Source organism: Dama dama, chromosome 15, assembly GCF_033118175.1.
Source record: "Dama dama isolate Ldn47 chromosome 15, ASM3311817v1, whole genome shotgun sequence".
Lineage (NCBI taxonomy): Eukaryota > Metazoa > Chordata > Mammalia > Artiodactyla > Cervidae > Dama > Dama dama.
In genome coordinates, this window is record NC_083695.1 from 74,175,568 (window position 1) to 74,187,518 (window position 11,951).

Sequence of the window (11,951 nt, forward strand, 5' to 3'; positions counted from 1 at the left end):
CTGTACTATTTTTTAATTTTAATTTTACATTTTCTTTTATTTCCCTTTTCTTATATTTTGTGGAACATTTATATATATATATATATATATATATATATATATATATATACATACATGGAAGGTCGTGAGTTGTCTTTTCTAGGTGAAAGCCAGTTTTTCCCATGGAAATATCAAACAAAACAGCAAATATTTAGTACGCTGGTTGTGATGTCATGATTCATAAAAAAACTATATATATTTTGCCTCAGTCCCCATTTCTGACACAGAGCTTCTAAAATTCCTGGATTTTCCTGTGATGAGATGTTAATGAGGTGACTTTGGACCACAACTAAGGGTGTAGGCTGATTGCCAAAATACTAACCATGTGATTAGAGGGTTGAAACTTTCAGTCCAACCCCCAGGACCTCTGGGGAGCGGAAGGGGGCAGAAATTTGAATCAATGCCCAGTGACCAATGATTTAATTGTTCCTGTGTAATGAAACCTCCATAAAAACTCAAGACAGGGTTCTAAGAGCTTCTGGGTTGGTGAATAGTCAGAGATCAAGGAGGGGGGTGCACTCAGCACGGGAAAGCCCCACACCCTTCCCCCATGCCTTGTCCTGGGCACCTCTGCCATCTACTGTCCCTGAGTTATATTCATTTATGATGAACTGGTGATCTAGCAAGTGAAAAGCTTCTCTGAGTTCTGTGAGCCACTCTAGCAAATGAATCAAACACAAGGAGGAAGTTGTTGAAGCCTCCCATCTGTAGCCTATCAGCCAGAAGTGCAGGTGGTCACCTGGACTTGGGGCTGACCCTGGAAGTTGGAAGTGTGAGGCATGGTCTTGTGGGACTGAGTCCTTAACCTGTGAAATCTGATGCGACCTCTGGGTAGACAGTGTCAGAATTAAAGCATTGGACATCCACCTGGTGTCAGAGAAACGCTTATTGGTGTATGAACAACCAACCTCCCACTCACACACTGGAGACTTGGACCGGAACCCTATAACGACTATCACTTGCAAATAGTTAAGAGATGCTGAAAGGCACAACAAAAAGAGTAGACGAGAGTCCTGGCATCATTACAAGAAAATGGAACCGGAATAAAAAAACAAACAAAAACGGAGAAACAGAAGCAATGAGCAACATATTACAAACATCTCTTAGTAAGTCATGCTCAAACACTGTTAGTAATAGTACTAATACTAACAAAATAATGATGATAACAACAATAATAATAGGTTACCTTTATTGATTTCTTACTATATGGCAGATGCCACTTTCAGCATTTTTCTATCTGTTGTCTCTCCTAACCATCAAGAAACCATAGAGAAAGTACACCACTATTACTCCTATTAAACACGTGAGGCAACTAAGACACCAAGTCCCAAAGCTAACCGCCAGAGTTCAGGTATCTGGGAACAGGAATTCAAACCAATCATTAAATGCTATGTTATATTGACAACAATGTACTCTTTTAGCCACTTGTTTTGCCCAAGGACATATGGACATCCAGGAAAGAGAACGGCATAGGATATATTCAGTGATAGAGACATCACCATCTGGCATAAAGGCACCATCTTTCTCTGCCTGGGGAACCTGTCTTGTGCCATTTTATCTCTCTCTCTTACAGAACCTTCCACCAGGTTCTCACCACTGGGGACATAATTTTCATTGAGCAGGTGATTAAAGTGTTGGACTTCAGCTCTCCTTGCAGAAAAGTAAAGCATACTGACCTAAGATTGTGCAGACAACGGAAGGGGTTCATAGACAGCAAAACTCACACACAAATTTTAGGAAAATTATTTTCAAACTTCAGTGTTTCTAAGGGCGTTTGAAAAACATAGATTCCCAGCCCCCATCAGCAGATTCAAAAGCAGGTCCCAAAAAGGTGAATTGAAAAGCGCTGCCCTAGGAGCCGAAGGAGGGAGCCCATGGCCGCTCAGTTAAGAAATTCTCTGTCAATTCAGCAAAACACGAGGCAGGGTAAACAGGGCTGCAGATAGGTTTCTAAGCAAAGTGACAACCGTGCCTAAAATAGCTTTTTCTCCCCTTGAATGATTCTAATCAAGAGTGCGTTTTGGAATGTGTGGAGATAGGGAAAGACCTTTTGCTTTTCACCTCCCCCCACCCCCCACAGGGCCTGGAGCAGGATCCACCGCCCACAGTTTTCTGCCTCAATAGCCTCTGCGAGTCTGATTAGGGGAAGACCACTGCAGGCATTAATTCACTGGCTTCAGGGCACAACATGATTAGTTGGTTGTCTGAAAACCTTATTCTTATTAGCACCTCCCTTAAAGACTGTTCAAGTTGTCCACACTGTCACTCCTGGGTCATCAGCCAGAAGGGAGAAACCAATCAGCACATCCCCACATCCTCCCGGAGAACAAGGTAACACATATTAATAACCTCAGACAAGCCACTCCTGGGGACGGGATGAGCGGAGGGGAGGGCTTTGACCAAGCTCCATCATGGAGCAGCTTATTTCCAAGTAAAGTATATCAGGTCAGAGACCTCAGATCGGGGTGACATGAAAGGAAGCACCCCAAAGTGGGGCACTCTTGCCAAGAGTTCTCCCACAGTTCTCTGCACTGACTTAAGGCATTATCTCAAAAAGAAACTCAGAGGTAAACCCTGATGAAGGGACAGCACGATCAAATGGAAAAGCTTCTGGAGCCAGAAAGGGCAAAATCAAATTCTATCACTGCCACCAACTTAGAGTTGGGTGAATGCAGGCCAAATCGTTAAGCCTTGACTTCCTCAGCTTCAGAGCAAGGATAATGATATCTAGTGTGTAAGACTGGTGTGAGGATGAAGTGAAATAACATGGCAATGCTCCAGAATGTACTTCCAGGGAATCTGGTCACTAAATTGGTGGTCATTTATGCTATTATTGTTAGGGATGATTTCTGTTAAAATCAATACAGCTTATCTGGCTGCAGAGAGTCTCCCTAGTTTGTGGAAAACTCTCCTCTGCTCCCTTCTCCCACCTCAACCTCATCCCCACACCCAAAAGTTAGAAGAAGCAGAAAAGGCAATAGCTGGTAACTCTGTTATAATCCTTGAGCAAATAAAATCCACTGGAGTCAACAAGGCATCCCTTCAGTTTACTGCTACTCTCCAAAGTTGAAGCTCTAGATTCCTTTGACCGAGGCCATACTTAGTATTACTTTCAACTAGATTTCACAGGCATAAGGCAATTAAAGAGGGGGAAGAGATGGCTCTCCCCCTCTTCTCTGCAAGTGCCTGCTGCAATAAGCCCAGCGATAAGTAATCTCATCTCTGAAGACCATTAGCCCTGGAACACACATGGTAGACAGATTATTACCGGAGACTTTACTTGCAAGAAAGTCCCATCATCTCCCTCTAGGGTCCCTTTTAAAAGATTTAAACAATGCCAAGAGCATGATTTTGACCAGACCACTTGCTCTGAAGCCCAGGCCAAATAACTCAAATAGCTGAGCCTAGAACTCAGGAGTTCCATGGCCAATTCATACTTCACCCCAGGATGGCAACCACTGCAGACACAGGTGCGTGGGCTTGAGGCAAGCTGTGAAGCTAGGATGCAGCTGCGTCCTAACTCCTGGCTGTGAAAAGCCAGTGGCGTTCCAAGCCGAGAATCAGTCGTGCTGTGTGACAAAACATTTTTGACCCTCCGCTTCCACTAACAGACCCACTTAATACCAACACCCTGCTTTCCCTCTTTGAGAAATGCGGATGATATTTGTCTTTTCTATCTCCTAGGACTGTTGCAAGAATGAAAACTGAAGTCATCAAAGTAATGTTTCCATCTTTGAAAACTGAGGCATTTTGCAAAGGAAAAGGGCTATCTCCAATCTAAAGTGGTATAACAACATTCAGGAGTGCTATAGAAATAGACACAATATCTTTCATACACATGCAAAATTTCATGTAGGAGTTCCTGCAGAGCACTGACGTCCTTTTTTTTTCCCCTACCTACATTTTAGAATAGGCTCTCTTTTTCCTTGCAAACCGTGCTCAGTAAGAGTCCAGCTTTGTTTCTCTCCAACCATGGACTGTTCCACCCATCCCACAGGCGCCGAATGCGCACTCCTCCTCGGGAGTAACTACCGCCCTTTCATGGAGCCTGGTTCCACCTCACACTGACCACGCCTTTTCTCTGCCATCCCTTTGGCCACTTCAGGGATACCGTTTGGCTAGTTTCCCATCTAGGACACACAGGTGCATTCACCAACCTTTCCAGCCAGAGATACATGACAGTAATTGAGACATACACAAAGACAGGACAAATATTTTCCATACATTTAGTTAACAGAAGCTGTCAGGAAGCCAAATTAATTTATCTTCCAGGCAGCCCAGCCAGTGATATTTCTAATCAAGAAGTTAAAACAAACAAAAAAAAAGGTCTGTTGGTGAAAACTGCGTGTGAAAAATGTCAGGGTAAAAATGAAACAATGATGAATCCAGCTGAAATTTAATGTGCAAATAAGGGCAGTTATGCCCTCAAGTGACCATACAGGTTTTTATTAATATTTTCTATTTGGGCTTGGAATGCAGCCAAACTCACTAGGAGATGAGTGTGTATATGCTTAAATCACATTTTTGAAACTATTTCTAAGGTTAAAATCATAAACATAGTTTACATTTAACGTAGGTTAATATCCTTGATATAGATAGGAATTTTTACATCTCCACTCTCAAATTTACTCATGCCATCCATTCAGCTCAAAATATCCTTGTAATAATATCCGTCTTTTAATTAAAAATTTCTCTGCATTTTAAGGTTCGGCTGAAGCACCTACTTTGCAATAAAGTTTGGAGATCACCCGAGACAAAAGGTGCCTGCCTAACCTGTCTATCAACTCCTACAGCACTTGACACCCCAGAGGACACTTACCTTCTGCTGCTCCTTCAGGGCATTCTTCGGGTAGCAGACTGAAAGCTCTTTGAGGGCAGGTATCATTTTTTTCTCATCCTTATGCATCAATCCACATATGTTCCTACTATCAGTGCCTGACAAATATTAGGATTCAATGCATGTTCATAGAATTAAAAGTAAATATGATACTTTGTATAATTTGTGTAAGCTTCTTACCTTAATGCTGCCATATGACAAGCCCACCTTAAATATGAGCAATTACTATTCTCTTAAATAAATAAGAAAATTGCATCGACTTCTCTACCCTAGCTTATGAGTTTCTGGGATCCTTCTTTAAAAGGATGTGGACATAATTTTCAAAGTCAATACTGATGTCAATTTACTCTAAAAAAAAAAAATCCCATTAAAACACCTCAAGGGGTCTTTACTTTCCAATTTCACAATAGGTTGCAATTTTTTTGTTCAAAGATACTGGTGGCTCAGATGGTAAAGAATCCACCTGCAATGCAGGAGACCCAGATTTGATCCCTGGGTCACAAAGATCCTCTGGAGAAGGGAATGGCTACCCACTTCAGCATTCTTCCTGGAGGATTCCACGACAGAGGAGCCTGGCACGCTACAGTCCATGGATTGCAGAATCGGACACAGCTGTATGACTAACACTTTTACTTTCACCAAGAGTCTTAACCTGAAGATATGATTTAATAAACCTAATAAACTATATTTTGCTGAAAATCTACATTGAAATGAATGCCTGCTTGGGTCTCAAATGCCTTAATTTCCTATTAAAGATATGCATATAAACCACAGAGAGAGGAAGAATCTTGGGAAATGAAAGGCGTGCTCATTCACAGGTCAAGAGTATAGCTCCTTGTGTCATTTCTGAATCCTGAATACTCCCGGGGCACTTTATTTAGATGTAGAAGGTGCAAAATACCTACAGGTTGACAAAATTTTTTAATTGGATTACAATCTATAAGGGATTTCAGCGATGTTATGGTATATTCATGTCATTTTACAGAGGATAAAGTTGAGGCTACAAAAGTTTGATAGACTATAAGGAAATATCTAACTTTTGTGTATAGCCAAGACTATAACCAGGGGTCCTAATTACCAGGAGAGATGTATTTCTGCTACACAAAATAAGAAGTACCATTTATCGAGCACTTGCTATGTATTACCGCCTCTTTGTGTAAGTGATATCAAATCTTCAGGGGAAAAAAAAAAAAAAAGATGTGCCCTCCCCATATTATAGTTGAGAAAATAGAAGCTCAAAGAATTTAAAGGTCTTGCTCAAAGCAGCATGCTGGGTAACTGGACAGCTAACATTCAAACTCAACTCTGCTTCCAAACCCATTGCCTTCCATGTCACACCACATTAACACCCATTAACAGAATAAAGTACTGATGAGAGGAGAAGGTATTATGTGGCTTGCTAGAGAAATCGAAAATCCTTTATCATTTCACTCTAGAAAAAAAAGTTTAAAAAATTACATGAAAGTATATAGTCAAATGAAGTATTCATAAGCAACCTCTCTATAACATCAGATTTGTAATTAACTTAGAAAAGGAATCTATTCCTGAAGAACACCAGATCTGAAAGCTGAATGATGGCACATTACCTCGTGCTCAATGAATCACCAGGTGCGGATCCCATGTCTCAGTAAAGATGAAGATGTGGGCGGATAAGAGAACAGCCAAATCACTACTTTAAGGTAAAGAATGCAATGTGACAGGCACAGCTTATACAGTCCTTGCTTTCCTACAAAGACATGGAGTTTCCAGCTAAGACTATGCCTTCCTCCACCATCATGTGAAATCTGTCCCAGACAGGAGTCTTTAAAATATAGATCTCCAAGGGTCTGGGATTTTCTACCCCACTTAACGTCTCTAAGACAAGTCATTCTGTGGGATTTTGAAGTCAGATCACCCCGGGAGTCAGTGTCTGTTTTGCCACTGAACTGTTATATCTTTTTAGCAAATCATTTAACCTTCTGAAGCCTCAGTTTCCTCACTAATGCAATGGAGATAATAATACCTACTCATAAATTTTTTGTGAAAATTAAATGAAATAATGAATGTCAGGCATCTACCCCAAAATCTGACTCAAGTTGGGACTCAGTTTACTCACTAAGGATGGATAGTAAATGTCAAGTCCCAGGACAACAAAAGACAAAAAAGTATATAAAAACCAACCAGATCATCATTCACTATGATAAATGCAGTATTAAAAATATCATAATAGCAAAATATGTCAAGTAAAAGCCTCTATTAACAAATCTTGTAACACTATTTTTAGTGAGAAAGGGACAAGAGAGTGAACTGAAATATTCAAATTGACTCCAGCATAAAAATATGAAAAAGAGATATTAACACTTGACACCTGCCTCAGGGATACTGTAAGGATTAATCAGTACAGAACTTTGAAATTCCTTGGATATAAAGAATAAACACATCCCCACCATACATATGTATAGATAAATATATATTTTAACAAACTAAGAACTACTCTGTAAATTTAGATCAGGGCACAGCATGCCTTGGATGAGTAGGGTAGGAACAATATGTTCTTGCTTACGACACCAAGCTCATGACAAATGATTCATACCCAGCACCTTTCATGCCAAAAGATCCCCCCAGGTGTTCTACCAACTTCATCAACACTTTTCATCAAGCTAGACTGCAGCACAGAGGAATCACATCACGCCCACAGATGAGGCAAAACAGTCATATCTTTACCCAACTGCACAAGTCCAACAGAGGAGGGGGCAGGAAGGAGAAGGGAAAGAGTTGCGAGAAGGATCCAGAATTCTTCACAAGTTTGACAGGCAGCCTATAATTACCATACATTTACACCTTTAATGCAGGTGTTATTGTCATCAGAAGCCCTACTTAGCAAAGACTTTTAGCTAAAGGTGAGACAGGTTCAGAGGACGTGTATTGCCCCTGGCCCTGAATGGGTTGGGGGTGGATCCATAAGGGATGGCAGTTAAAGGAGAAGAAAATGAGAGCCCCACCCCCACTCACTGCTGTCCTCAGAGTTAGGTTAGTGGATTTCTTCCTCTGGGGGAACGTGCAGAGCCATGAGATGAGAGTTACAAAGATGTATACACTACTTTACAGTCACGACGCCCTCTTAAGTATATCCTGGCACATAATTCTCAGTAATGAATCTGACAGGCATCCTCCCCTCCTGTTTTAGACATGAGAGAATGCACATTCAGGCAATCAGCTTGTCAGGATCAAACCACAAAAAGGCAGAACTAGAACTCAGGTCTCCACTCTGCTTTTCACATCACAAAGTTGCCCAGAAAAGTTTCTTTCCACCTTCCTTACTTTCAAAAATATTTTAAACTTTCTCTCTCCTATGAATCTGGGATGGCTTTGTGGAAGCTCCTGATAAAACACTGTTTCTCTTCCTCTACTACCTATATGTATACACTGAGAAAAAAACTACAACAATTTGCATGTAAGTGGGCAGGGATGGAAGGTGTGACCTTGTAGAATGACGACTTAGGATAGAGATCTCATTAGTCTACATGATTTCAATGCTCCAACTTTTAGCACTTTGATTATTTCCTACATCATCTCCAACTTCTTTACACGTCACCCATCCAAGCCCTGACCCATAAGCCTGACTGGGTTTATAAGCACCGTTTAAAAAGGGCCAGCAGGGCTTGGCAGCATTTCTTAAATGGTGTCTAAAATTTGCCAAAGATGTACTCTCCTTTTCTTGCTCTTTCCAAGATCTTTCAAGAGGTGAACTAAAGCAGAGGTCTAGTGAGTGAGTGATATTTTACAGCTTGCATTACATTAAAAGCCAGAAATATTTTGAGTCCAAGGTCCTTTACTTCTTGATACAAGATCTAATATGTCTGATGTGTTTAAAATCTCGTCTTAAAGCTGAGGGCTTTGAGTTAATCACTTAAAACAGAGCAAAAGTTATTTAATCAGTTTAAGAAGATTCAAGTTCAAATTGGGGGATTAATTTTAGTGATTATGATATGAAAGATATGACAGTTAAGGTAAGGAATGAGGGCAAGGGTCTCCAGACCTTGAATGAAAACAATTTCAGTTTCAATTATTTGATTAAACCAGTACTGGGCACCACAGCTTTCGTCATAAAGGCTAAACTGTAGGGAAAGCCGTGCTGATATTCTCAGAGATATGATACAAAATATTATTTATCACAACTTGCTTTAATACAATTTATGTCTATGTACCCAAGAAATCCATAATGATAGGTTCTTATTTTAAAATATTCACAACTCTCATTTAAAAAGCTGACAATGAACACAATTTACTAAAGTGGCACTTCCCTGGGAAGGTCTCTGGCAATTACATCACAACTTAAAACATTTTGAAATGTACCAGGATGCAGAGCTTGTGCCTAGTACAAATACCACAATCTTGGTAATCCGATAGAAGCTGAAACTTTAATTTTTCTTTTTCATTTTACCGTCCTTGGTTGCTATGTTCTTGTCTGCTTAACCGCAACATAGGGAAGTTTCCATACTTTTAAATCACCTACAGTTATTACCACCAAAGCTCTTTCTTAACTATTTCAGCTCCTTGAAGTTTCTAGGTGCAGTTTAAGTTGGAATAGCTCCCTCAGATTCCAGATATTCAGGTTTTTCCAAAAATCTAAAACCTTCCCTGACTTGGCCGCAGCTCATGGACTTGCAACCACGCTCCCCTCCCAAGTATCAGCCTCCTGGAAATCCAGCAATCCCTCTCCTTCCTTAACAAGGCAAGAGTGAAGTCTTTATTCCTGCTCTTCACTACAGGAGGTCAGGCAATGGAGGAGAACAGGGAGTTGTTGTCACAGAGATATATCTGATCTTCCTGGGACCGATCAAGTCCGAGAACAAGCACTCATTCACAGGCTGGAAAGCCCCAGCTCTCCAAACACACTGGCTGATGCTGTTAGAAGATGCTGGAGAGTTCCCGTCCTGAAACTTGCATCCACTTGGTCCCCAGAAACAGAATGCATTAAGGGCAGCTCATTATCCACTTAATTTCTCTTCCATGCTAGGAAGAAGGGGTTAGGAGCTCTGCACAAAAATAAAATTAAAAGGCTACAAATAAAGACTTTAAAAAAATCTTACTTGCTCTCATCCTTAAGTCTAGCAAGTAAAAGGAAAGTCACTTGAGGGAACAGGAGGCTGCCTGGAAATTTAACCCTTTCATTTCTGCATTCAGAATACTTTAACCCCCTCTGTTTGCCTCGTCTTGGCTCCATCCTACACCATTGAGACCAAAGAAACGGGAAAGAGCGATCTGTCTGCCCTGTAAGAAGCTTTGTTAGAGGTTTGGAGAGGACTCTGGTGTTGCTGGGAAAGGGGTGGGGGTAACTACCTAGTTGGTGGCGTTTAACTCCTTGGGGAGAAGGGCAGGGAAGACTAATTTGCAGCATCTTTCAAGTCCCCAAACCCCATGTCCCCAAATTCTCCATCAGATCACACAGTTGACTTTAACCCTTTCCCTCTTCACCCGTTCGCCCTCAGTCCCAGTTTACTCACGCTGCTGTTGTGGCCAGACCAGTGGACCATGGCTTGGTTGTGTGCTGAGTCGCCCGTCAGCGCGAACGTGGTGCTGGTCAGTTTCAGCTCCTCCAGGCGGAAGCGAGTGGCTTTGTCCGGGTCCCGCTCCGGAGTCCCAGGCTCCTGCTGCCCTCTGTCCCTTAGCACTCCCCGCGGGCTTCTACTCGTCCCCTCTCCTCGCTCAGCCTTCTCTAGATCCTCTCCACTCCGTCTCTTCCGGCCAGAGCGTGGAGCGACCGCCACCGGCGCCCCAGTGCCCGGGGCCCGCTCCAGGGACAGCGCTCGGTCCCCGGGGGCCACTGCGAACAGGGGTCTTCCGAGTTGGGGCAGGGGCGCAGCAGGAGCTCTGCCTCGCGGTCCCTGGTGAGGAAGCCCCCCTGGGGTCGGAGCCCAGCGTGGGGCCGCGCTGGGATGCCGCGGGGGACAACAGGAGCCGCCGCCGCAGGAGCCCGGGGCGCAGAGGACCAAGAGCCCCGCGCCCGCGAGGAGCGCGCTCAGCCCGGCTGGGGAGCCGCCGCCGGCGCCAACTTTTCCCATCGCGGGAGCGGAGAGGAGCGGAGAAGGGGTCCCGGACCAGAGGCGGCGGTGCGGGGCTCTCAGCTGGCTGGCTGCGAGGGGCAGGCGCTCAGGACCCCAACTCCATCCAAGTTGGGCCGCGGTGGGGGCGGGCCGTGGCGGCGCGAGGCAGGTGGCGGCCGCTTCCTCGGGCTGGGTGGGTGCCGAGCACGGGTTCGGACAGAGCGAGCCGCCGCCACGCGGGGGTGGAGCCGAACTGAAGTCGCGGGCGGAGCGGGCGCTGGCGCGCGACGCGGGAGGAAGGGTGGGCGCTGCCGGGGCTCGGAGCGCCGCGTCCCGCTCCCGAGCTGCGCTGCGCGCGGGTGGCTGCGGGGACTGGATGAGCCGCCGACCCTCCCCTTGGGCTCGCCCGCGCCGCCGCCGCCCGCTCCTCGCCTCCGCGCGCTCTGCGCGCCCGCAGCCGCCGGGCTCTGCTCTGAGCCCGAGCGCCCCTCCCGTGGGGGTGGCCAGCGGAGTGGCCACTGTGTTGGGGATTTCCTATTCCTGTTTTACTGTTTCTATCAGTCTCTGTGGCTGTTTCTTTCTTTTTAAAATCCCCCTCTCTGGTCATTTTCAGTTTGGAGAATAGGGATGAGTTGGCTTCTCCTCTTGTTAGTCTCAGCAAGTTGGCATCTTGACCTTACCTTGGGAACAGTGTGTGTCCCAGCATCAGCAGAGAATGATGTAATTAAAATATCGCGGGTGTGTGATGTGTGTGTGTGTGTGTGTGTGTGTTTGTAGTGTGAGGGATTTTTTCATCAATTATCCCTCTTAGATTCCTTCCTTGACCTCCTAAAGCACTCACCGTATTTGAACCCAGTCTTAGTGTATTTTGTGGTATACCTTGGTTTCCTTAAAAGACTGCACACTCATTGAGGACAGGAAGACTATGTTGTGTGCAACTTGGAAGAAGTATCCAGTTCGTTGTTGCCTTTTATCTTTAGTACTTGACACAGTGTCCTATATGGTAGGAAATCTGTCAGTCATTAATTCAATAAATACTTATTGTTAAG

The 11,951-nt window shown here is 44.0% G+C and overlaps 1 protein-coding gene across 5 annotated transcripts in view; it reads right to left on the reverse strand.

Moving 5' to 3' along the window:
* Positions 1-10,938, reverse strand: part of SORCS1 (sortilin related VPS10 domain containing receptor 1) — a 581,948-nt gene extending 571,010 nt beyond the window's left edge. For 4 of the 5 annotated variants that reach the window (XM_061162594.1, XM_061162595.1, XM_061162592.1 and 1 more), the window contains exon 1: positions 10,363-10,920. In XM_061162594.1, coding sequence (XP_061018577.1) covers positions 10,363-10,920 — 558 coding nt within the window. Of the gene's footprint in view, positions 1-10,362 lie in introns of all 5 variants that reach the window. The other variant, XM_061162593.1, reaches the window with a different exon arrangement.
* Positions 10,939-11,951: the final 1,013 nt, after the last annotated feature.